The sequence below is a fragment of the Megascapheus bottae genome, chromosome 5, assembly GCF_031878675.1.
Source record: "Megascapheus bottae isolate mThoBot1 chromosome 5, mThoBot2.hap1, whole genome shotgun sequence".
NCBI classification, from domain to species: Eukaryota; Metazoa; Chordata; class Mammalia; order Rodentia; family Geomyidae; genus Megascapheus; species Megascapheus bottae.
Genome location: NC_143513.1, coordinates 40,258,053 through 40,285,472, shown reverse-complemented (window position 1 = coordinate 40,285,472; position 27,420 = coordinate 40,258,053). Strand labels below are relative to the sequence as shown.

The 27,420-nt window shown below is 39.9% G+C and overlaps 2 protein-coding genes across 7 annotated transcripts in view; one reads left to right on the top strand and one right to left on the bottom strand.

Moving 5' to 3' along the window:
- LOC150063261 (uncharacterized) overlaps positions 1–3,411 on the top strand; it is a 128,271-nt gene extending 124,860 nt beyond the window's left edge. For 2 of the 4 annotated variants that reach the window (XM_090332952.1, XM_090332951.1), the window contains exon 5: positions 829–3,405. In XM_090332952.1, the coding sequence (XP_090189078.1) occupies positions 829–891 (63 nt within the window). In that variant the 3' untranslated portion in view covers positions 892–3,405. Of the gene's footprint in view, positions 1–828 lie in introns of all 4 variants that reach the window. The other 2 variants (XR_016535515.1, XR_016535514.1) reach the window with 2 other exon arrangements.
- Positions 1–27,420, bottom strand: part of Lhfpl3 (LHFPL tetraspan subfamily member 3) — a 472,921-nt gene that overhangs the window by 58,467 nt on the left and 387,034 nt on the right. The gene's annotated exons all lie outside the window — the stretch shown is intronic.

The window sequence follows — 27,420 nt, the reverse complement described above, 5'->3', positions numbered from 1 at the left end:
TAGGAGAGCCCAAGGTTGGGATGCATTTTAAAGGAACCAATCTTGATCGTGTGGAACTCTTGGATCCACTCAGATGTACCTCCTGGAACTTGAAGAGATGTTTTCCCTCCCGCTGTGGAGTGGTAGAGACAGGAAAATATACTTGAGGGCTCATTTCAGGATTGCATTTCAGCATCAAGGGAAAAATTCTGCATCTCAGCCCTCTCTTCAGTGCAAATCTGCATTAAATTGTCTCTTGCCCACAGCTGCAAGGGCTTCTGAATCAGAACTCTTCACTTCCTGCTTCTCCTCCTCAGCACAGTCTGTCCCACTCCCTGAAGAAAAGGAAGCTTCCACTGAGGTCTTGTGCCTCTTCAGAGTGACCCACAGAGCCCGAGGCAGACTCCATGATTTTATCACCAGTAGACACTTGCCAAACCCACAGGACGGATTTTGTCTGCCAGTTACTCCCTATTATATCTGTTTAAAAAAATGAACATCCGAGGCCGGGAGTTTGGCCTAGTGGTAGAGTGCTTGCCTAGCATGCACGAAGACCCGGGTTCGATTCCTCGGTACACATACATAGAAAACGCCGGAAGTGGTGCTGAGGCTCAAGTGGTAGAGCTCTAGCCTTGAGAAAGTCCAAGTGTTCAGGCCCTGAGCTCAAGCCCAGGACTGGCAAAAAAAAAAAATGAACATCCTATGATGGTACTTCTTTTTTATATTATTTTAATTTTTTATTGTCGGAGCAATCTATAGAGGGGTTACAGTTACATTCATCAGGTAATAGGTGCATAACTTCTCACACATTGATACCTCTTCTCATGTTTTTGTCCCCCTTCCCCCCAGGACAGCATCCAGGCCCAGAGTTCAAGTCCCACGACCCACCAGAAAAAAAAAAGGAATAAATAAATGAAGCAGTGTTCAACAGATGTAGCCATATAGAAACAAGAGCTTTATTTTGTGTGATTTTTGTTCTTAAAGTACTATGTTATTTCTCTTCTCTTTTTTTTGCCCCTTGGTTAATCTCATATTGTTACTGTATTTATCTTTGTTACCTGGTATATTGTATATATGTTTATTTGAAATAGAAAAGGGAAGGGAAAAACAAGATAATTGAGGGGGGTGGGGGGAGGTAGATGGTACTTCTTAAAGGCAGAAAACATGCAGTAATGATTATCCTAATAGTGCAGCGACTTTGCTAGTTTCAAATAGAGTTACTATAGAAAGGCAGACATGTAGCAAGGGTGTGAACTTTGCAGAGGAAATTGTTGATGTTTAAAAGAGGAAATGCTTGAGACATCTCTTTAGGCCCATATCTGGTTACCAGATCCTGGAAAATCTGAAAATCAATGTCAGCCTAAACAAATAGAGAAGTTAGCTGTGATTGCTTCCCTCCACTCTCGGGCTTATTCCACAAAAGCAGAAGGCATCCTCTCCTCTTGATGGTTGCAGCCAGCAGCTCATAGTCTAGGTATGTCCAATTCTTTCATTCTTGAGAAGACAGACTTGTCTTCCCAAGTCTGTGCTCATTGAGGCAATGAGGGTTGGGCTGAATAAGAATGAGGAAAGAGGCTTGTCTGTAGGTGGAAAAACCCTCCATGGTACTGCAGGATGCTATGTTGCAAATCTATACATGGTGGACTCTTGGTTCTTGCTTGTAAATGGAAGAAAGCTAGGCATGAGGCAAGATGCTTGAAGACCTGGGCAAAGATCCCTGGAAATACCAGTTCCCCTGCTTGTGGACCTTGCCAAGGGCTTCCGCCAGGCCTGTGACCTTTGCCAACACAATCTAAGCTTCTGATTTGATGAGGTGTGGTTGGTTGGCTTATAATAAAGAAGCATCCTGGTCATGCAGCTTACGTTTCCTTGAGTATCTTTTTTTTCCTCATTAAAATCCAGAGAAGCATTTCAGCTGCTCAGAGGCAGAGCAGAAGCACCAATGCTTTAATCTGGAGCCTTGGTACATTATTAGCACTCTGCTCACCCTTTCATTCATTTGCTTCTCTTGCAGAAGAAGCTGCCTGTACAATTTTTTCACTGAGAATGATAAATGGGTTTGGTGTTTCCCACTCTCATTTCTTTGCATGGTCTGTGAATGCACTTTCATTTTCCAATTTTCAGACATAACATGTCTAGATGTGTGTGAGTGAGAAGGTGCAAATGTCCTGATGAGATTTTTTTTTCCCCCTGGGAAGAATCCCACGATAATTATGGAGTCCAAATTGGGAAAAAAGTACATGAAATAGAACAGAGACAGGGTTTTCTTTCATTAAAAGTAAGTCACCAACAGCTTATTTTGTTCATTGCTTTGATCCTAGTTTTCTTTTTACCAATAGTGACAGTGGGGGCCATTTTGGCAATCTGTTCCTGGTGTGTTCCTGGCAGAGGCACCTGTCTATGTGCTTTCAAGAATAGAGACTTTGGAGATGGATCTGTAAATATGGCCTGGAATTCCTATTAAAGTATGCAAATATCAGTGAGAGCCAATATAACATGATGACATCCTGAATGGGTGTGATTACATTCCAGCGAAGGGCTTCTTTGAATAACGTTTCAAGTGATTAATTTGACTTCTGTGACTTGGGGGTGTTAAGCCTGAGGCACATATGCTTTATATTTTAACAATGACATAACTGTTTTTTTAAATTTTGTTAATGAAAGAAGAAGCTGGTCAGATTTCTTTCTGGAAGGACTTCTTTGGGGGTCTAGTGAGAGATTATTCAGAAGGGTCAGAGTTTGTGTGTATAATCACATAGGAGGCTTCTGGGCAAGGCAGAATGCTAAGGGGCTGAGAGAGGTGTGCTTTCTTTTCCAGTACTAAACACACAAGAGGACATGGAGATGGATAAAGGTTATAGAAGATGTTTACCTGCAAGTGAACTGTGGTGAGCCTAGCTAGGTAAAGTCCCAGTGCTGATAGGTTTATTGGGGGTGATTTTAACTATGAAAGTGCATTTCTTTTCATTCATGTGATTTGCTGTTTTCTTAGAGGGATCAAGATGAAAGATTTTAAAATTAAGACTTACCTTAAATTAAGACTGATATTAAACCCATTTAGTAATGCTAAGAATTGTTGGGGGCTTTGCTTAATGCCTGAAGTCATGCAAAATATTATGAATGCTGATATAGCAGGCCTCCATACATTTTCTCACAGTTTTACAAAGCTATGTGGCTGGTTATTCTGTGTAGTGGACATATGATGAAAGAAAGGTTTCTCAAAGTTGGTGGTAGTATTACCAAAGATTATAAAAGAGGCAGCAAATAAATAAAACAAGCAGTTTTGAAGATGAATTTCAAAGATCTTGAGTTTATGTAAGAGCTCCTTTGCTTTAATCGTTTCTTTTTTAGGATTTGAGTATGTATGTATGTGTGAAAGAGAGACAGAGATAGAGGAGAGAGAAGAGAAAGGACTAAAAGAAACAATAAGAACAACAACAACAAAAACCGCTAAAGGACTCTAGACACTCACACATGGTAAGACCAAAGGAAGATATTCCCAGGGGAGGACCAAAGGCTCAATGCCTATGTGGCTCTGGTCACATGAAATAATATTTATGTAAGTGAACTCCAGGATATGAAAATACATTTTTTTCTCTGTTGTATTTCTTTCTGTCTTCTCTATTTGTTTGGGAAGGTAAGGGAAAAACAAAGAAATGGAGGGACAAAGGGTGAATAAATGTATCAGTGGTACTCACTAGACACTGTGTTGAAAATGAACTATATAACTATATAACTATGAATGGGATGCGAGGAAAAAACTGGGAGAGAGGGAGAGAAGGAATGACATTATCTCAAAGGAAATATACTCATTACCTGACTTATGTAATTGCAACCTCTCTGTACATCACCTTTATAATAATAGTAAAAAAAAACAAACCCTTTCAAACCTAGCGCATGTAAGCATAATACATTATAGGAAAAGTAAAACATTTCTCTTTTTCTAGCTTTGGTCTGGTTTTCCCTCTGGATACTTTTGAACATCCAGCGTATCCTTTTCGGCTCCATAAGTTTTTCCATTTCCTTGTTATTTTCCTTTCTCACTCTATGGCAACACAGTCCAATAACCCTTTCTGCAATGTTGGAAATGCTGTTTAGCTTTATTAAAATTTAAAAAAGCAATTGACACATGATTATTTGGCACTGTCCAGTATGGTAGCCCCAAGCCCCATGTGTCTACTGAGTTCCTGAACGTAGCTAGTGTGACTTCATTGAGGATGAATTGGATTTTGATTTAGCTAAGGACGTTATGATGAGGCATAAACAGGAAGCTTTCAAAGGACAGCTGGTGATGTGCGTTAAGAGGCTGTGTGGAGGAGGGTGTCGGGATATGGCTCAGGAGGTCTATATGAGATTACAATGAGCATGATGATTCTGTCTCAAGTAGGAGGTTTCTGAAGTTCTGGACCCATTCTGCCAATCAGAAAGTTCCATGGGATGTGAGGGTTTGGGACAATAATAAAGCATGCATATTGTTTTTATCCTCAGGGATGTCCCAGTCTAATGAGAGACTTGCAAGAGATTGGGAAACAGGATGGTTCCTAGAGGTTTGTATTATCATACAAGATAATGTTCATGTGAGAATTCTTCCCAGGGAAGAATTTCTTTCCTGAGAGAGGGGCAAGGTCTTGTCACCCTTAAGTAAGGTGAATAAGGTAAGAAGAAAAGGCCCTCTGGGGCTGAATGGTCCAAACAGGCTGTTTAGACCTGAGATGGTTGCCACGTGAAGTGCCTAGAAATGAAATCACTCAATTCTAACAGCTTCTCTGTGCCTTTGAAAGGAGGGATTGACGTTTTATTTTATAAGTGAGTTGCCATCCAGACAGCACAAAAATTTCAGATGAAGCTCAGAAGATTAAACCCAATATCTTTTTAATGCAATCACTCATAGTAATTGAAAAACAGATTCGGAAACCATGGTTACTGGGGAGGACTAAAATTAAGATCAAAGGTGATGATTTCAGGAAATAGAATAGGTTCAAACTAGAGCTCACATTTATGTTTTGAATAGACTGAGTATCTCTGGCAAATGACTCCCTTTATGGATCTATCTCAGGAGACAATGTAGTAGTTTATGTAGCCTTGAAATTTATGCGGACCACAAGCCCTGGGTAGCATGATGGGATCCTGCTAGTTTGAAAGGAAACCACATTGTTATGGCCTGAAATTTCCAAAGGTGACTGATGCTTCTTGTTGTCTTCCTGGGCCCAAAGGTAGGGGAGGAAAAGGGAGGGACTCTACAGGCAAATACAATTGCTGTTTAAAAACAAAGCAACCAACCAACTAACCATTTCTTCAAGAGACTTAAGGATAAATATTTCCTATAAAATCTAGCTCTTCAAATTGTTCTTTTGGGAAGAGAGTTCCATTTGGTAAACAGTGAAATTCAAGGCAGTTGTGTTCTAGAGTAAGTTTTAGAAGGAACCTGAGGTATTGCTTCTTCTTGTGCAAGGTGATGCTGTCCTGATGGAATGCTGAATGAGTAAAGCAGTTCCCTGCTTGAATTCCTCATACTCTGGGGGTAGGGAGTTGGGGAGGGGTACACTGAAAATTCCCACCTCCAAGTCTCTTTTCCCAAAACCAACAGGAGGCAGTGCCAGCTTTCCTGCATTCTCCTCAGACCTGCCCCAAACGTGTCGCGAGATGATCCCTTAGTTCATCAGAAACCAGGTCCCAAAGAGAACTTGGAACATGAAACTCCACTGTGGGAGAGTGAGATGGGGTAGAGAGTGGGGTTGAGCTGAAAGAAAAGTAAAAACCATCTTAGAGAGATGTGGCATCCAGTAGGAAAGAGCCTCTGAGCAGAAGCAGGAAAGGTAGAACTGGAGGAGATTTTTGTCTTTGTTGGGAAACTCATCATAATTAGAACTTTAACATGCACAGATTTAGTTTTCCCCAGATCACTGATCATGTAGTCTCCTTATATTTTTAAAAACTGTGTATGTTTGTGTGTAGAAAGCATACATTCAGAAAAACTCACAGAGTACAAAGGTATAGTCTGACAAACAGCTACCAAATGAGAAATTGCATAGCCATCAGTCAGGTGAAGAACTGGATATCTAGGCTGGGTGCGGCAGTTGCATGCCTTGTAATCCCAGCACTTGAGAGGTAGAGGGAGGGTAAGTGTGAGTTTGAGGCCAGTGTGGGCTATTTACTGAGCCCCTGCCTCATAAATGAACAAAAAGGCTAGCACATGGCCAGAGTCCTAGAGACCCCAACTTTGACTTTGAGGACACTCTCTTCTTGTGTTTCCTCGTGGAGTTCCTATGGCCATAGCCCAACAATATGTTAAGTTAAATTGGGACCACAAGCAATATTGTCTATTAGTAGTGGTAGTATTAGCATATTTTTCACCACAACCATATGTATTTATTAAAAACAAAAAATGTCAAGAACCATGGCATTTCTTTCATCGTTAGAATTATTGTGTTCCGGATAGAACTACACATTTAAAATAACTTATTGTGCAGTAGGAGTATTAGCATTTTTCTTCTTTCACTTATGATTGCACTTTGTAAGGTCCATTTGACATGCACATCTGTGTGTTTTAAAATTCCATTGCTGTGTAGTACTTATGCCACGTGTGAATAGGATACATTTTATTCAGTTCTCCTACAAGGCACTTGGGTCCTTCTACTTTCCTGCTGAGAACATTGTTGGGATAAGCAGCTGCTGACTGTCAGCCATGGTCTGTCCAACAAAGTAATGGATGGAAATTCAAATGGGCACTGTCTAGATGGTAATGATTAGTCACTGAGAAAGTGTTATTGATCCCTTTCCATGCAAGACAGCATCTACGATACACTCTAGGGCTCTGATAGCTAAAACACTGAGAGGCATCAGTGGTTGTGCTGGTCACCCTCCAATGTGCACTTACTGTCATTTTGTCCACCCTTGGGAAGCAGTTATTTGCATTTTTGCATGCTGCTTAACAAAGTACTAAATAGTACTTTTAATCTTCCTTATTGGTGGACATATTAATTCTGCAAACTCACAAATCTTCCTTTGTGGTATACATTTCCTAAAGTAGTTTTCTCTCTTAGTGATATAATCAGCTAGGAGGTGACAGCATTAAATGTGTTCATGTTATTTCAGGTTTGGCTTTCAAAATGAGAATGAACTCATTTTCATTTCTTCTAGCGTAGACAAAGACTGATGCATAGCACCAGTGAGGCATCTGTCACAGTAACAATGATAATTGTTAATGATGATAACACTGTCAGCAACAACATACTGTCATCTGGATACGAAATAATGCCATTAATTTGGAGACAGTATATTAACTTTCTTGAACTTTTCCTTTCCCCTCCCCTTCAGGACTGGGAATATATATGCACTTAACCATACCTGCTCTTTTTATTGGGACTCCATTATTAGGATACAAGTGGCTTTAACTAGGTTTTTACCCTGACTTCAAGATAATAATAGTTCTTTGGGGGCACACCCAGGGGTATCTGTGGACCACCTTTTATGCTGTACCACTAAGATGAAGCCATTATTAGCTGACAGTTCATGTTGGCATCTATAGTAACCACAGCCATAGAATGTACCTCAATTAAACAACTGGAAAGAATCATTTTCCTTACATGTTTTCATAACTGAAAACATTTCAGTTAATAAAACATTCTTTAAGTTGTGCAGTACGATATATTGAGTCTCATTGTTATATAAGATCAATAATAAGAAATACTATGTATCAATAACTCAGAGTTAAAAGTGTCATGCTGAGCGTGTGGTAACACAGTGAAAGAGTGAAAACAAATCATAAATTAGTGAACTCAGTTGTCCCTAAGCCTTCAGGTTTCTCCCTATGGGAAACCAATTCTGTACCCAGGCTCAGCCTCTCAAAGTCAGGATGTGGTCATTCTAGTTGCCCACGGCAACATGAACCATTCTGTTTGGAGCTGAAGTGCAAACAGGAAAACACTCTTGTACTAAGAGAAGAATCTCAAGGCTTATGTATCTCTTCTGCCTGTCTGAAGACCTGACATTTTAAGATAAGGATTTTTAAACTATTTATGTTCCGGGATTGCTTCAGGTGGAAGGATCTGTTCTTTGTACTTGCTAAACACTTGCTAGAATGTTCCAGAATCGATGAGGATTTCACAGGAGGAGAAAAAATGACTAAATGAAAATGAAATGTTTTGCAGGATTACCCTAGCATCAAGAGATGGCCTTAATGATGATAATCTCTGCTGTTGTTGTTTACCTGCTTGTGAGGCAGACTGCCTTTTGAGTACCTAATAATCACCACCAGATATGTGTAGACAGATGACTGCTACTTGGTAGAATTAGTCTTCAATCAGATAAAAAGAGGGAAAATTTATCTTTCAATATTTTGTCACTCAGAGCTTTGACCAATAAGAATCTAGCAGTATTTTGACATATCTAGGAGGTACTTGATGAGTGGTATCTTCTAAAATAACTTGGGCACTCCAGCTCCTGCTAGCAGTTAACAGAGTTTGCTGTTCTGTACCTCCTCATCTTCATTAGAGAAAGAGCTTGAGGGAAGGAGAAATAGAGGCTGACAGAGTGCTGTGACCTAAATCCCAGACATGGCCTTCATGTGAACATAACATGCCACCTCTTCTTCTTAGACTCACTGAGTTCCATGCTGCCTAAGGCAGCAGTGTTTTCAGCTGCCTCACTGCGAGAAAACTGTTCTGCTAACTGCACAGAAAGGGCAGGAAGTGTAATTTTTATGATTAAATACCAGTTGTCCACCAATGTATTCAGAAAGGACAAACAATACCCAGTCATCTTGAGACTCGTGAGGGGGGTAGGTGGGTGGGTGGAGGAAGTGCAAAGATAGATCTTGCTGAGATGGTTTCCATGCTTTGTATATCATGGAGGGGAGCCAGGAAATCTAATTCATACTCTTCGTCTGCTTTTACTTTTGTTGCTACTGCTTTTCCTCCTCTGCCTCCTTCTGCCTCCTTAAAATCACCAGCATCAGCATCGTCTTTATCATCACCAACAGCAGCACCATTAACTCTTATTGTGAGCTTGTTATGGACCAGATGTTAGGCCAAATAAGCCCTTAGGAGAGGCCTGGTCAATCAGGCAGTTTGGAAGGGGATTTTCAATTGGAAATAATAATTTGAAAGCTGGGATTACACTAGTTTTCTAAGGCTGCTAAAACAAAGAATCATATGCTGAGTGGTTGAAACAACACACATGCATTCATAGTCCAGGACTAAATTGTCAGCAGGGTCAATTCCTTGCAAAGGTTGTGAGGCAGAACCTTTCCATTTCTCTCCCTAGCATCTGGAAGTTTGCTGTGAGTTGTTAACATCTCTTGGCTGGTAGTAACACAATCCTCATCTGTACATCCCTTTTCACACAACACTCTTCCTGTACATGTTCGTCTGTGTGTCCAAATCCTTCCTGTTTTTATTGGATTACAGCTCACCCTATTGGCCCCATACTAACTTGATGACTCTGTAAAGACTTCATATCTAAATGAGGCTGTGTTCTGGACCCTGCTGTTTGCATATATAATTTAATTTTCACCAGTACTGGAGTTTGAACTCAGGGCCTCACCCTTGCTTAGCTGTGCTCTATCACGTGAGTCATACCTCCAGCTTAGCTTTTCACTGACTCTTTTGAAGGAGTTTCTTAGAGTTTTCTTTTATTTTCCTTTCTTTTATTTTCCTTTCTTTTCTCTTTCTATTCTTTCTTTCTATTCTTCCTTCCTTCCTTCCTTCCTTCCATCCTTCCTTCCTTTAAAATGCCCCAGCAGGCTTCTAACTGAAGTATTTTGGGTCTCAGCCTCATGAATAGTTAGGATTACAAGTGTGTGCCAATGACACCTTGACTCATTATTTTTTTTTTGTTGAAATGCTCAATTCAACTTACAGCAGGGTCATAGGAACAAATGAAATTATTAATAAGAACATGTATAAAGAAGTGAGAACTAAGGGGTAAGAAATGTCCAAAATAGTGTTTAATGCCCATGTCACATTATGAAGAAAATGAGATGGGGTCTTGGCAGTTAAAAGGAGCAAGGAAAAATGCTTGGCCTATTTCAAGGTTTTGTTGGGTATATTTTTGTTATCTGATGGCCCAATCCTGTGGGTGACTTCTAATTCTTCTTCTTTTTTTTTTTTACAACTTAATAAAAGTAAAAGGCTTTCTTACACTAACAAATAATTAACTTTCCTATTAGAAATGTCAACAGAATTTAATCATTTGATGATTTCCTTTTTTTCCTCTTTTTTTATTGTAATGAATAGAAGGGTTACATTATATTCACCAGATAGAAGGTGCATTACTTCACATACATTGATACCCTTTCTCATGTCTTGGTCCCCATTTTTGATGATTTCCTTTTTATATTGAAAAGATATTGTTATAATCAAAGAATATAATGGACATGCATCCTAAAAAAATGCTAAGGACTCTCCATTCCATAGACTCTGAAAAGAAAATGATCAAAGTCACTAAGACATCATGTGCTACTGCTAGGTAGAGACAACTGGACCGTTTGTTTTCCAGAAATGGTAAATTGTGTATGTTTTAGATATGACTTTTGGGGGTTCTTGCAATTTTGTCATCAGTTTAGAAATATAAAAAAATTAAGGACCATTTGAGGCAGAGCGCTGGTGCATCATTTCTATAGTCTTGTAAAACTGAGATCCAAAAGGGAAGGGGGGAAAAAGAAGATAAAGGGTGGGGGTGGGGGGAGGGGAAATGGGGACCAAGACAAGAAAGGGTATCAATGTATGTGAATTAATGCACCTTTTATCTGGCGAATATAATGTAACTCTTCTATTAATTACAATAAAAATATATGAAAAACTGAAAAAAAAACCCCAAAACAACAACAAAAAAATTGAGATCCAGAGACTCACAGTTGGAAGCTAGATGGAGCAATAAAGTCTGGGAGACTGCATCTCCAAAACAATCAGGAAAAGGTCAGGCTGGAGACATGGTTCAAGTGTTAGAGTACTAGCCTAGCAAGCAAGCTTAAGAAACATGAGGCTGATTCCAAACCCCACTACCAGTAAACAAACAAACCAAATACAGAGTTGAGGATTCTTGGTATAAACTACAGTAAAAGACTTCCCCTAGTAGAATGGATTTTATCTTGACTCAACAATTTGGAAGACACAATGCATGAATAACGTAGTTCTGAATTAACTAAAATTTAACTCTGAGTGAAATTATGCTTTGTGGCTTCTAAGTATCCAAGTGACCTAAATTTAAGTTAGAAAATAATTAGTGAGCTTTCCCCCCAAATCTTGTCCTCCATCTACAAAGACATGAGCAATGGCCATGTGGCAGGCAGAGCTGTTTCTTCACCAAGGACTGCTGTAATTCCTGCACTGGCTGACTTACACATTTTAACGCATCCTGCAGCAAGCTTTAATTATCCATAAACACACCACCTGTCTCCCTTTTTCGTGCTTTATCACATAACATATCATGGTTTACTGTACAATGTGACTGAAATACTACACTGAGTTACAAAATCACAGAAAGTGCAGGAGAGATGGCTGGGATACAGCTGGTAAATTTTGTTCCCTGTGGGTAGTATGATCGGGATCTGGTCTAAATAACTGTGGATTGTTATCAGTGAGGAGAGGGTGAGAGAGAGAGAGAGAGAGAGAGAGAGAGAGAGAGAGAGAGAGAGAGAGAGAGAGAGAGAGAGAGAGAGAGAGAGAGAGAGAGAGAGAGAGAGAGGGAGGGAGGGAGGGAGGGGGGGAGAGGGAGAGGAGGGAGGGAGGGAGGGAGGAAGAAAGAGAGAGTGCTCGCGGGTGTTTGGAGAGTGTTTGGGGATCAGTCTAAAATGCCTCCTACAGTGAGAACAGAGTGCCCCTGTATGATCTTAGCTTTCTTCAGAGCTGGGAAAGCTTGGGGCCTGACTGAAGGAGAGGCTTTGTGCTTTCATGTCTGGAAGCTTTTGTACAGCTTCCTTCAGTACAACTGCAGCTGTGCATCTCTGGAAGAAGGGCAGAGGAAGAGGAAGAAACTAGTAGGGAGAAGGCTGGTATGGAATCATTGAGATTGACCTTTCCCATTCATGCAACTTCAAGACAGGAGAGGACCTCAGAACATGTAACAGGTGGTGGTGGTGGTCTATTTCATCATGGGCAGTGTAACCTTGCCATTGATAAGGGAGGCATTTTCATCCAAGTTTCTCAAGCATTCTGATGCTTCTATATCCTTTATTTCCTGACCCCACAATACATGGCTAAGCACAATCCTTTGAGGTTGAACTTAAGGGTCCCGATCTCATCCCTGTGAGAATACCACTAATGTGGCTTTCCTTGGGTAAGGCCCCTGACTGGTAAACTGAGGAATGAGGGGAATATACCAGAGCAGGAGTTCAAAATCTTTCTCAGGGCATATAAACCTACTTAGAGTCCTGTACCCTGAATATTCAGGGTGTTCAAGACTGGTCCTTCGTGTTGGATGATGGCAATCTTCAAACCACATTTGGGGGAGATTCCCTATGGGAGATAGGAGTGGAAAAAGATGTGCATTAGTTACCCAATGCTGTGCTTTAATATTGCTATATTATTATACACCTAGTGGTTTAAGACAGCATGCATTTGCTATCTGAATTTCTGTAGGTCAGGAGCTGGTTATGGATTTTCTATTGTCAGTTGTCTTAATATCCATTGTCCATTCCCTGGCAGAATACAGCAGGAGGAGGTGAAATTTCATCACACTTATTCAGAAAGGTGAACAGTTTCAAACTTATAAATTATTTATTTCTGAAAATTTCCACTTAATATTTTTGGACCTCAGTTGACCATGGGAGACTGCATTTTCAGAAAGGCAAACTTCAGATAAGGAAAACTACTATACTTCTATCCTGCACTTGGTAGTTGGAAATAATCTTGGAGATGGAGGCTGGCTGTGGCTAGAGTTGCTGGTCATAGATGGTTAAAACAATTGAGAGGAATGAATGTAAGAGGGTCACATAGGAAGAGGAGAGAAGGAAAGAGAGATTAGAGGAAGAGGCGCTAGACTGGAATTAGGGTAAGCAGAAGACACAGAGATTTCACTGTCTCTCAGGAGGGAAGTTGTAGCCTCAGTCACAAACAGTTTGAGATCTCCCAAAAAGCTCACAAAAACCTCAAGGAAACAGCAATCCTTAAAGTTCATCCTGACTTTCAAACATGAATGCACCAGACAACCTGAGATGTAGAGTGAGTTGTTGGTGCAATAGGTTTTCATCAGCCTTAGGCCTAAGGACATCTTTGGTTTAGGGACAGTGAATCCTTGTGCAGCTTGCCCTTGGAACTATTTTTAGCTTCAGTAAGGAAGAACAAAGAGTAGGCCTGACACCTTTCACATACAAAAAGGAAAGTCACCTAGAAGAGCAAAACAAGAATGTCTGCTACTCTCTGGCTAAGGGTCAGGAGGAAGAAGGCTAGGGCACACACATAGATGCTGTGAAGGAAGATGGAAAACAACTCTGAGAGATCAGGAGAGCTGAGCACAGGCCTGATCAGTGACCACATGATGAAAATGGGGGCAGGCAAATGCAGGAAGGACATTTATCAAGGTAAAATCCAAAGGAGAACGAGGTACGTCAAGGCACGGTGTGTGTGTGGGAAGCATCTGCATGGTGAGAACCTTTAGGAGAGATACCCACAGCACCTCTGTCCACAAGCTTCCTAAGCAGGATTCCTGCTTCCAGTTCCTGTGGTTCAGGCAGAGAGGCCAGACACTAAGATTGTCTGTGCTCAGTGTGATCCTGACGGTGTCATAAAGTAGAAGGGGATAGGGATTGGGGTTTTGGGAACTGGTTTTTCTCCTTAGGCTGATGAGGAGAGGACAAGGCAGGTCATGGAAAATGTTGGCATTTTCCTCCTCTGCATCCAGACGGGGGAGGGTCAACAGTGGCTAGGGGCTCACATCTGCAATATCACATTCTTAGGCTGCTGAGATCTGATTATCATGGTTTGAAGCCTTCCTGACCAGAACAGTCCATGAGACTCATCTCCAATTAAAAGCAAAAAGCCTGGAGTTGTGGCTCAAGTGGTAGACATAAGCTTTGAGTGAGAAAGTTAAGGGACAGCATCCAGGCCCTGGGTTCAAGCCCAAGGAATTCTGTTCCTCAATGAGGTAGGTGTCTATGAGAGCTTAGAAATGAACATGAATGCTGCATACCTTTCCCATCACAGTCTTGGTATCAGCTTATTAAAATCAGAACACAAAGCCCAGGTCTCCTGGCTCCTACGTCAGTTCGTTTACACAAGCCAGCATACAATCTCATAATTTTATGCCTTTGTATTTTAACCTCTGAAAGGAGGATAGTAAAAATAGCACTCAAGTAGAGAATTATGATTGCATTAGAGAACAGGGCAGGAAAAAAATCTGAAAATTGAGCATCTTGTCACTAGGCAATCATAACATGTTTTGAAGATTATGACCTAATCAAAATTACCCAAGTATTCTGCTTTGGAAGCACTAAACATCCAGAAAGGATGTTTTTGAATGCATTAGTTAAAAATTATTGGACAGAATCCCATTGAATCATTAACTGTATTACTGGGGGAGGGGTCCAAAATGGGGGAGGGGTCATCCGTAGGTTTCAGCAAATTCCTTCCAGTTCACAATAACACTATAATTAATACACACAAGTCAGAGCCAGTCCCACAGCAGGCAAAAATTGCCTTATTTTTTAATTTATATTTTGACTATGCAGGCGTTTGAACTCAGAGACCTACAGTAGCTAGGCTCTACTACTTGAGGTAGACTTTTAGCTCCTTTGTATTTTGTTTTTGAGTTAGAATGTCAGGTTATGGTTGTCAGGGCTCACTTGGAAGTCTTAATACTCCTGCCTTCATTTCCTAAGTAGCTGGGCTAGCAGGCATGTACCACCAGGTCTGGCTAAGAATGTTTTCTGTTTTGGGTTTGTTTTTTTAAGAATATAGAGATGCAGGGATGAATATATGAAACAACTATTTAGTTATTATTATGTTGAAATTTTAAACATTTTCTCTTTTATTTATCTTAAGAATTAGGCTTTCAAATATAAAAATCTATCTTCTCAGTATAGAATCGTTTATATTATACTATATTTGTTTATACTTTTTAGAATACTGTCATTTAGAAGGACAATTATAACATAGAATGTTACCAAGTGTTTTTTAGATGAGATGCCACAACAACAAGTGTTTCATACTTTTTAAAGCTAAAGAAAACCTTTATTTTGTAATTTGATCTTATTTACCAAATCCTCAGTTTCCCACATATTCCTTCTTTAGAGTACAAAATCTTGGCAAGATACTTTTATTGAGATAGTAACTTCAAACACTTCATACTTATATATACTCACATTAGTGACAACTTTCACATTTTAAGTGTTTCAAAACTAAAATATATTTCAACAGGCTCACCTATAATCTTAGCTACTTGGGAGGCTGAGATCTAAGGATCAAGTTTCAGCCCTGGTAGGAAAGTCTGTGAGACTCTTATCCCCATCTAATCACCAGAAAACTAGAAGTATCATGGTGGCTCAACGTGGTAGAGCACTCGCCTTGAGTGAAACAGCTCAGGGACAGTGTTTAGGGCCTGAGTTCAAGCTCTATGGCTCAGACACACACACACAATTTCTGTTCTAATCCAGATATTGGTGGCTTATTCCTGTAATCCTAGCTACTAAGAAGCTGTGATCTAGAGGAAACAAGTTTGAAGCCATCCCAGGCAGAAAAGTTTTCAGGACCCCAATGCCAAAGATAAACAACAAAACAGATTGGAGGTATTGCTCAAGTGGAGAGCACCAGCTGAGCAAGATGAGTGAGCGCGAGGCTCTGAATTCAAATCCTAGTTATTAGCAAAACTTCAAGTTCTACTTGAGTTATTTTCTTCATGGATGCATATCTAACAATAGTTTACATCTATTCAATATTTCCTGATCTTGGTAATTCTTTTTGGATCCCATATTTCTTAACTTATTGAATTAAAAATTCAAGAGAAAATAGTTTTTTTTATATGTATGTATATATCCTTAAGATTAAATTATTTAAAAGAGACAAATTGGGAGTACTATTTTTCTTGTCTTTTGAAAATACTCCTAAGTGTCATTTCAACTTATAGGAAGGAAATCTCAGGAAAACTTGTTTTTTTTTTTTTCTGGTTGTAGTATATCCTAGTCTAGGATATGACCTCTGTACCTTCTTGGGGTCATAAAGCATGTAGCCTGCAATGTGCCTCACGAAGTCTCCTCATCTTGAACAGCTGACCCTGGCCACTGCCATGAATCCATAGTTAAATGAAGGTCAGACTAAGAATATGTTGAAACAAAAAAATCTTAATGGATTCTTGTGTACTCCCCCCTCCCTCTCTCCTTGCCTCAAACTCTTTATTTTCCTGTCTCAGTCTCCTGAATGGTGCATATGGATTACAGGTGTATGTCACTGTGTTTGGCTTTAAGTGAAAAGTGGCATGCTGGGTTAATAGCTCTGTTATGGTGCCTTGCCTCTTTGTTTAGGGACACTGTAGCTTTTCCTTCAATAAGGAGCAGCTACCATCTTGAACATTATGCTCCTAAGAACCAAAGACAGCTCTGGTTGTCTCACATTGGCCACTAAATTTTCTGGCCCACTGGTAGCATATGTTGCTTCTGCTCACTACTCATTATCTGAAACAAGTCTCATGGTCCCACTAGACCATTAGAAGATAGAAAGCATGATCCTATCATGTGGCAGGAAAGTAGGAAGCCCACAAATAGTTGTTGAATAGCACTAATGAATAACACAGTTACCCTCACAGCACATGTCTGCCATCTTCCTTCTCAGGCGATCTCTGACTTTGGTTAGTTATTAATTTAGGCAAAATGAACCCCATTTTTTGTTTCAGGAATGGATTTTGATGCATTTAAGTCCATAAAATTATCTAATTCTGGTTGTGCATCCTAGGAAAATCTCCCTGTATTTTCCTGATTGGGGTGAGAACACATAGAAACTCAATTGCTACTGGGAGCCATTTTCCATTTTCTGATCCTGACCAAGAAGAGAACTAGTCACAGAATAGAGGAAAAAGGGAGAGGCGGGAAGAGGGGAGGAGAGAGGAAGAAATCTCTAGATTCTTGACAGGACTGGCTTCTAGATCAGCTAAACCAAAAAAACTGCTCATCTATGCACTCAAGTTCTACACAAAAAATCCAGTGTCCTTATTGTTTTAGCTACTTTGTACTGAGTTTTCTGTGACTTGCAGCCCAAACAAAAGCATCAACACTGATATGCCCTCTTAAGTAGATTTTTTTGTCATATCTTTCCGACTTGGTTTGTAGCTTCTGCCTTCAACTTGGCCTCATTTTTCATACTTTACTGGCTGCCTTTTCTTTTTGTCACAGTTCACTTGGAAATAGAATGTGGATTTACTTCAAAGGCCTGGTAGCATATGCATTCCTCCTTTTACTTCATGACCTTCAAATATAGTCTGATAATCATTTACTCTCTGTCAGCATCTTCCAACTATTTTGGACCATTCCTGGCTTTCCTAGATGCACAAGCCTCTTTCCAATGCTGCTATCAAGGACAATGGCTTCTCAAGGATCTATCTATCATCTGTCTATCTGCCATTTATATCCCCTCTCTCCCACATTTGCCTCTGGAATATATCCCTTTGTCTTGCTGAATGTTGTCTTGCCAATATACTGGGTGAATCTAAAGCAGGGTTGCTTTATAGCAGTGGCAGCTATAAAATACAAAAGGTCAGTGGCATAGACCCTTGGTGGTCTAGGCTGCATGTACTGTCACAGTTGTGAGTGTTGTGATTTAATGAGCTGGTTACTTGAATCCCAACTTGTGGCTATACTAGGGAGGCCTCAGGAAGTTGATTGAAAGCTGCCATTGAAACATCCCATCCATGAGCTGAAGGGTAACAGAGAGCCAATTTTAATGGTACAGTCACAGCAAAAGACAGTCTTGGCACTAATGTGGACAGAGGTGCACATTTTTAGACCCAGATTTTAAAGGGCATATTTTAGGTGAGTTCTAATAGGCATAAAGTTAACATATTTTGTGTCTCCTAGTCTGCCTCATTTGCCATAAGTGTAAAAAGCTATGCCAAGTTAACTTAGCTCACATAGTTTAGGGAGAGTTAGGAACAAGGAAAGCTGTGAGTAATCTAGGAAAAAGAACCATCATTGGAGTTGTGGGGGTGAGAGGGGATGATGCTATTGATGGGACTGGACATGTAGAGTTTAAATGGTCTTTTTCTGAATTATTAATGCTTTCTAAATCACTTAGAAGGCCTGGGCCTTTTAGATTTACTTGTATATAAAAGGGATGATTCTAGAGAAGTATGTGACAGGTTATGAAAATATTCCGAGACTGGAGACTGACAGTTGCTTTGGGGAATAAAGAGACAGCATGTGTCTGCTATTTTTTCTGTTCTCTCTCCTTTCCCTTTCCTTTTGCTCCTTTGATCAAGTTATGCAAAGTTTTCGCTCACACAATTGAGGCAGGCTTACAAAGTGTTGGGAGAATCACCGTCTTAATGAACATCATTTAAGGAACAGAGGAAGAAAGAAAGCGGCGAAGGATGGGGAGAGAGAACAGAAAGAAGGCTGTTATCTTCTCAGTTTGGCTTCCTCTCATCCAGAAGGCTGACTTTCCGGCAATGGGAAGGAGGATGGGTCAAATTATGGTAATTAGGATCTTCTGTGGCAGCTCATGATTTGCATTTCCTTCATTTCATTGTTTCCCTTCATGTTTGCTGGAAGACTAAATAATACACTTCTATGTTTATACCAAAGGATTATTCTTGGGATTCAGAAGAGGAATGGTCAGACAGCATGTCTGGTCTGGCTTTTGTCAGAATTATTTTCAGAGAGAAGGAGGCAGGTGGCTTGGCAAAATCAGGTGACTTGTTTCCAGGGGACTTTAGGAAAAGATGATAAGATTTCCAGAATTTCCCTGTGGATCTATTATCTAGGTGCTGACTACCTAATTTGTACAGTAGATTATTTATTTTCTCTTCTGCTTCCTACTAAGCATATTTTCTAGTCCCAGAGCCTCACATGGTAGGAAAAACAGAGAGATAGGTACAGCTCATTTTCTTATCAAATAGAGGTCACAATAATTTCTATCACTATAGCAAATACTTTCTAGCCCAGGCTTTGGTCTTTGCTTATTCATTGTGAGATATGATTGGCCATGTCTTACAGATGATAGAGATGCTAGACTCTCCTTGTTGTCAATCAATCATTGTGCAGGTCACCTTTCATGTCACTTTTTTATTAAACAAGAAAGGGAAAGATCTGCTTCAGACATGGAGCTGCATGATTGGTTTGAAGTTCTTCTAGCCTATTTTAACCAAACTGTAGCTCCCAGAAGCTATTTTTGAGGAAAAATAAATTAGAGAAACATTGGCTCTTGAATTTAATGTAATCGCACACATCACTAGCTGGGTGATGAACATCTGCTTTTCAAGTGGGAATCACACTGACAGCGCCTTAATTCTGTGTCTTTGCTATCAGTGTGAACACTGTAGTTCCATTTATTCTACATCATTCCCTGGGTGGCAGATTTACACAGCCTTTGGTTCATTGCCTTTTTGTGAAGGCCCATGGCAACTAGGCCCATGTTCTGATTAGTATGCAAGTCACTGATAATAGAAATAGCACTATGTATTGATGGCTGGCACTGAGGTCTGGGGGTTACCTGGTCTACCTTTGCATTCTGTAAAAACAGTTTAGGATTCCCGAAGTCTGCTGAGTAAAGACTATTTGACAAGAGAATGCGTAGATTTTTTAATTTGTAAAAAACTGGTGTGATAGGGGGTTTGGACTCAGACAAGACAGAGGCGATATGGTTTGAGCCACATATTCAGTACTCTTTTGCTTTAGTGATTTTTAAAAGATCTCTCTCTCTTTTTTTTTCTGTTGTTGTTGGTCATGGGGCTTGACCTCCACATAGGCGCTGTCCCTGAGCTCTTCAGCTCAAGGCTACTGCCCTACCTCTTGAGCTAAGCCCCACTGCATCTCACTTTGTTATCTAATATATTGAATATATTTGTATTTGGTCATTTGAAATTGGATAGGGAAGGGGGAAAACAAGATGAGGGTGGGGGGGAAATGGGGACCAAGACATGAAAAAGGGTATCAATGTATGTGAATTAAGGCAACTTCTATCTGGCAAATATAGCCCTTCTATTAATTATAATAAAAATATAAAAAAGATAAGATCTCATACTGTTTGTCTTCCTATCTATACCTCCTACATAGCTAGAGATATAGGCACATATCACTATAGCTGGCTTTATTGTTGAACAGAGGTCTTTTTTGCCTGAGTTAAACTAAAACTGTTATCCTCCAGATCTCTGCCTCCTGAGTAGTGGTATTTCAGACATGAGCCACACTGTGCCCTATGAAGGGTTTTTTTTTCCCCCAAATGTATATGTTTTTACTAAAGTATTCAAGAAACAGAGCCAGTAGTTTTTTGCTTCCTTCCCTGCCATGCAAGTCCCTCTAAAGGTGACTAAAGGAGATAACACAAGAGTTAAGGAGTTTCAAAATGAGAATGGCAAGAGATGTATATGGTTTCCCTCATATTCAAGCTGGCAGCTCTGCAATTTTTCTGCATACGACCATTTCATTAGAGTTAAGTTGCTAGAAACGCTGGCAAACAAACCAGACTCAGCTCTTGTGTGGTGAGGTCCACCTGATTGCTGCTTGGTTGTTCTGATGACAGGTCGAATTCTCTAAATGTGAGACCCAAACATTCTTTAGAAAAATTTATTACAGTTGTGAGGCCGCTATTGATTTTTACCCTGACATATTACTTATTCTTGACAGTATTGCTTTTTCACTACTGACATCTTTGTAGATCCAGAGACAGAAGTATCATTGGATTGTTTTCAAAACTTCTCTGCAATGAATAGCCAACGTTCTACATCTTATTCCCTATATCATGATGCTAGCCACGCTGCTTGCTTACTTTTCATCTTGATTTAAACACTTAACTTTCATATTACAGATATTTCCCACCTCTCTGCTACCCCTTTCTCCAGGAAATAATACAAATCTACATGCTTTATTTACTGCTCAGTTGTGCAGTGGATGTGGCTGCATCTTACAAGTGCTAGCAAATAGCAGGATCAAGTGCCGACCAACTGTCAACTTAGAGCCTATTTGTCCCATGCACAATTTGTCGGCCAGATAGCTCTCTGCACAGTCAAATACTTCCCCAGTTTTTCCCCCACTTAGATATTTAAGTTAATTTAAGAAATGCCATTTTTGCTTTTAAACAGGAAGTCAAAAGACTCAACATGGATGTTATTTATGACTGTGGAGTTTTCAAGCCTCTTTCCTCTGCTATATGCATCATGGGTTCCCACACATACACTGCTGTTATCGCTGTGCTTAGGGTTAGGCAAATTACCTTCAGCCTATGAATACTTTCACTTCCTTTTTTCTTGAGTAAGTCTGTCTATTGGAATGCAAGTGAGGGAGAATGATGGTATGTGCATATCCCATGAGCTCCTCATAACACTGAAAAACAAAGAAAAATTGCTAGCTTCATTATTCCAAAGCCAGCAGTTTAAGCCATTACTGAAACAATTTGCTCTATACTTCATAGTTGACAATTCCAAGCCTGGTATGGCCCACAGGGAAGCAGGCACTATCCAACTAGTAGAGGAGTAATTAAATTTTTGAGTGAGAGTTGGAGCTACCTTAGCAGTTATTTTCCTCTAGTGCTCCTCAAATTGTATTAGACCAAAGCAGTTTTATTTGTTTTTGTAATGCCAGTACTTGTGCTCAAACTCAGGGTCTCTTGCTTTTGCTTGGCTTTTTCACTCAAGGCTGTCATTTTATTACTTCAGCCATTGATCCAGTTATAGTTTTTTTTTGCTAGTTAACTGAAGATGAGTCTCTCAGATGTATCTGCCTGAGATGGCTTTGAATCTGTATCCTCAGATCTCTGCTTCCCGAGTAGCTGGGATTATAGGTGTGAGCCACTAGTGCTGGACTATACTAAAGCAGTTTTATGAAATGTACAAAAGCTGGTTACCACTAGTGCTCATCTTCAATCTTAGCTACTCATGAGGCTAGAAAATTATGTCTTAAAGCTAACCTCGGCAGAAAAGTCTCTGAGAGCCCATCTCCAAATTTAGCCAAAAGCCAGGCTGGAGGTGTGGCTCAAGTAAGAGAGCACTAGATGAACAAGCACAGGTCCTGTTTAAACCTGTCTAAAATCAAATAAGAAAGGACTTATTTCTTTCTTTCAAGAATCTCCCCATCTAGGACTGTAAGCATGGCACCTGCCTAGCAAAGAACAAAGCTGAGCTCAAACTCTAGTACTTTAAAAAATAAGTTTATAGTCTAACAGTATATGAGATACATTTAAAATCATACCTCATAGTGATCCTATGGATTACAAAATAAAATAAACATATTGGGTAATAAATATACTCATTACCTTACATATGTAACTGTAATCCCTCTGTACATCACTTTGACAATAAAATTAAATTTAAAAAACAAACAAAAAAAGAATGTCAAAATAGGAAGTCAGATTCCATTGGCTCAAGCCTGTAATCCTAGCTACTTAGAGGCTTAGATCTGAAGATTGGTGATTGAAGCAAGCCAAGGCAGAAAAGTCTGTGAGACTCTTATCACTTACTAATCACCAAAAAGCCAGGAGTGAAGCTGTGGCTCAAGGGATAGAGTGCTAACTTTGAACACAAAAGCTTAGGGACCATGCCTAGACTCTGAGTTCAAGTCCCAGGACTGACAGACAAAAAAAATGATATACTAAGAGAGATACGTGTCTCTTACTGGATTGAATTTATCAGCTGTTACAACTTCTCTGGCACATCTGAGGATCATCTTAATTTTCTACTCCCCAAATACTGAGCATGGGGAAATAGAATAGATTCTCTATGTGTAGTGAACTTTAAGGTAAAAAAACAGTGCTTGGAGCTGCTATAGATGATTTCACACTGTAATTCTTTCCTAGTAGCAGCAGAATTTGAGTCTTGAGGAGCTGTAAGAGTCAGTAGTGAAAGGGAAGTCATGGGTAGTTCTGTGTCAAATTCAACTAAAATGAAGGACACAAGCCATCCATAATAGAGTTGGGACTTACAGAATAATCTGAGTAATGTTTGGATTCAAATAGGAGATAGACATGCAGCTTGTAGTCTAGAAAACTGGCCAGAAACTAGCTAGCATTGCATCTAATGAGAAGAATGGAACACACCATTCTTCTCAGAATTGCTTCCTGAGTGTCCACCTTTCAGTTGGATGGTTGGAGGCAGACATTCTCCCTATCTTCAGGGGAAGGGATAAGCAGAAAAAAGGAGAAAATAAGTAGGAAAGAAATTACAGGTAATGCTGATGTCTGTCCTTTTGACCTTGGAAGAGAATGTGATGCTTGTCTTCCATAACTGGTATTAAAATTTTGCTATTTTGAATGTCAAGATTCAGTACCTTTCTATAACCTGCAGAAAGAGTGAGAGCAGGCAAGTTCATCCTGGCAAGCTTGACAGATCCTGGGAGGATTATATGTCAAGAAAAGAAAACCCTGAAATTGTCCTGCAGCATCAGCTCTCTTAGGAGCTGGCAGTCAGATATAGTTGTCCCAGTGAATCAAGACAAGCCAGTGGATCAAGACACAGACACTTTGGAATCAGACTACAGTGATCCTGCACTGCCAGTTCGGGGAATCTTATTTGCAAATAGGGTTTTTGAAAATTTGTACCAATTTTTCTTAGTGGAAATGGCACTGGCTTGAAGAAGTTGAGCTTCCTAACTATGGCAAGTCAACTGGCAATTCCAGTCATGGTTCCAAAGATCCAGAGTAATAGGCTGGTGACAAGACTTGAACTACAGAGGTCACATGGTTGGAGCTAAAAATGTTAAGAAGTTTGGGATACTCAAAGCAAATGAGCTTCTGCAGGAGACTAATAATTTTACCCTAAGAATGTAAGGCTGCCAGGAAGCCTTTCTCTATACTTAACTCCATGATTAATTAAACTCATTTTAATTATGCCAGAATTAGCTCTGTCAATAGAAATGGTGCCCACAGGCTCAGTTCACAGCCTTCTGAATTTTCCTCTGTACTTTGTGTTTGTTTTGTGAATCAGAAAGTTTTCCCCAAGCCAAGAAAGCCTGAGCCAATGAACATTCCTCCCTGCCAGACCAGAGCACATGATGGTATTGCTTGGTTATTGGTGAGAAATCAGCTCAGCAAAACACTTCCAATTATACCACCAAGTAGCCCAAAGGAAACAAGATCAAGTTATAAAACCAACAGTAGAATATTAATGAGGAAAAAAAGGACAAAGAATAAAAATTTGTGGAGGATCTCCCAGAAAATCCGTAATGGTCTCCCCATGAGTTTCATTTGTGGCAACAACATGGGGAAAGAGCAAATGGCCAATATAACACTGTAACTACACATCCGAATAGTATTTTACAGGCACAAATTGCTTTTTCTTGTCCTTTCTTGTTTGATGTCTTTATATGAAGCTGGGAATGAGAATAATGGATGATACACCCCTGCTCATTTTGCATACCAGGGAAATGCAACTTGACAGTTTAGAGGATTTATCCCAATTCACAAATGAATAGAAACTTGTCTTTTAGCAAACCAGTATAACTTTCAGAGTGCCAGCATGTCTGAGTCTCTCCTATTCAACATCTTTCTGAGGATAGATTCCTGAACAAGAGCTTGGACACCCTAACATAAATCAAATAATGATAAAGACTTTGTAGGGCCTTTTTTTAAGTCTTCATGGCCAAAGAAAGTAGAATGTGATAATGCACATGATAGTTTATGATCTGGACAGGAAAATGTAATTCTAAACAAGGTCATATAAAACTGGATTGTGGGATGGAGAAAGAGAGGTGAAGGAGAGAGAAAAAAGGGAAAGGAGAGAGAGATTCAAAAGAGACTTAAGAATAGTTAGACATTTCTAGGAAAGTTATCCTATGAACAAAATTCATAGGGAGGAGCAGTGGACTACAAAAATCTATATCTGAGGAGCAAAAAGGCAATTCTAGAAACATCTTGAGTTGAGTTCCTTATGGGGAGATTTGGGAGCTTGTAGGAATTGTCTTGGGTGATTAGCAGAAGGCCAAACAATGAGGACTCAAACTATCTAAAGCCTTAGTACAAATGTCCACACTGGGAGCTGGATTCAAGCTGGCCATGGTTGAGCCCCAGGGAATAAACATGGCTTGTTACTTAATCTAGCAATATATCACCACTAGATTTCTTCTGGTCCTGCAAAGGCAGGAATTAGGAATATCTACTTAGCAGGGTCAATCCAAAAATCCAGAAACCCACAGACAGATCTGCTTGGCTGGAAAATTCTATAAGATATGTTAACTTATATCTTCCTTGTAGAGTGGAGAGGGGGGTAAAACTCCTAGAAGAGGTTGCAGTTCACAATCACTTGAATATTGACGAGCATCTTCCTCTCCGTTGGGATGCGCATAGGAATTCTTTTGAAGAACTTCTGAGTTAGTTGCAATCACCTGAACTTCAGGGCTGTCAGTAGTCAAGGTTTAAGATTAACACTGGTAATGCACCTATTCTCTGGTGAATGTAGTTGTAACCCCTCTATACTTTACAATAAAACATTTTAAAAACAATTAACATTGGAAGGAAAGATGAAGTTGACAAATAGATGGCTACATTAGGTAACATTTCTGTTTCCTATTATCCTTTTGGTTAGCCACTTTAAGGGAGATATAGGTCTAAGGAAAAAGTGCAGGTGATGGTGAGAAGTGAATGATGGTTAAAAATAGGATACCAAGTTTCGTACTACTAGTAGTAGATTGAATAGTGGGACAATAAGGTAAAGTTTATGTTATTCTTTTAATTTTGTTTCCTACAGGATGGCTTCCAATTTAGAGAACTAAAGGTTGTTTAGAACACGGAAAGCTCCAAAAATCCAACCATGATAGTCCCTTACCATTTCTTTCTGTTTTAAGTTTGTTGGGAATTGAGCCCTTACAAGTCATTTATCCTCTGACTTCTGGCACAAGTAATAAGCTAAGTTTTCTTCATGCATTTACGAAGTATACCAAGCACTTATCAAGGGGAGAAAGGGGAAAGAGAGAGGGGGGGAGGAGAGGGAGAGAGAGAATATGGGCTTAAGTGGTACAGGTTAGTGAAGGATTGTCTACTTAAAGTTAAGCTACAAATGAGCAGACAGTATGTGACCTGAGCTGCAAATTTCATCCTTCAATTCTTCCCTGTATATTTACATAGTTCTTGCTTTGATATGTGTTAGATGATATCAATTAACTTACTTCCAATATGTTTGGAAAGAAAGAAATATTTGCTGTGCTGGACTCAGAAAAATGGCATTACCTTTTCCTCCTTCCCTCCCTGTTCCCTGCTCCCTTTCTCTCCCCCACCACCACACCTTACTTCCTGCCTCCCTCCCTCCCTTCTTTCCTTCTTTCCTTCCTTCCTTTCCTTCTTTTCTCCCCTGCCCCTCACCCCTCTCTCTCTCTGTCAGTACCAGAGTTGGAACACAGGGCCTCACACTTGCTTGGCTTGCTTGCTCAGCTGGTGTTTACCACTTGACCTTGGCTTTTTGCTGGCTGTTTCTGAGTCTCATGTGTGTTTTTTTTTAACTATCCTCCAATCTCAGTCCTCTGAATCTCAGCCTCTTGAGTAGCTAAGCTTACAAGCATGAGACATCACCGCTCAGCTTCCTTCTTAAAGGGTTTTTAAAAAGTATTTTCACCTACCCCTTTTGGTTCACAACTTCTGAAAAAAGCTTTGTTGAGGAGTAAAGAATGGAATGGATGAAAATGGAGCGAAAGATTGAGGAAGTGACCATTCTGATTGGGGTAACTATCCTCTTTCAACTGGAGAAGGACATTCTTGCTCACAAATGGCCACATGCTCTAATAGTTGATGCATTATCTTTAGGACCTGAGCGAGTTTCACAACCTTTCACATGAGGAAGGAAGGGAGAAGACCAAGATGTGGTATTTATATACAATGGAATTCTATGCTGTCAGCAGAAAGAATGGCATAGCCCTATTTGTAAGGAAATGGAAGACTTGGAAAAATCATATTAAGTGAAGTAAGCCAGACTCAAAAGAACAGAGGCTCAGTGTTTTCCCTCATTGGTAATAATTCGTACACATCTAGGACTCTCCTAGCAGAGGATTACAAGAGCTCAAAACCTAGGTACATAAGGTCATTCAGGATGAGATGAAATGAAATGATCTCTAGGATATAGAAACAAGAGCTTTATCTTATGTAATTGTTGTTCTTAATGTACTAGGTTATTTCTCTTCTCTCTTTTTGACCTTATGGTTAATCTCATTTTGTTACTGTATCTGACATTGTTACCTGGTATGCTGTATATTTGTCTATTTGAAATAGGAAAGGGAAGGGAGGAAAACAAGATATTAGGAGGGGGTTGGGGGAGGGAAATGGGGACAAAAACACGAGAGGAGGTATCAATGTTTGAGAAGTAATGCACCTACTACCTGACAAATGT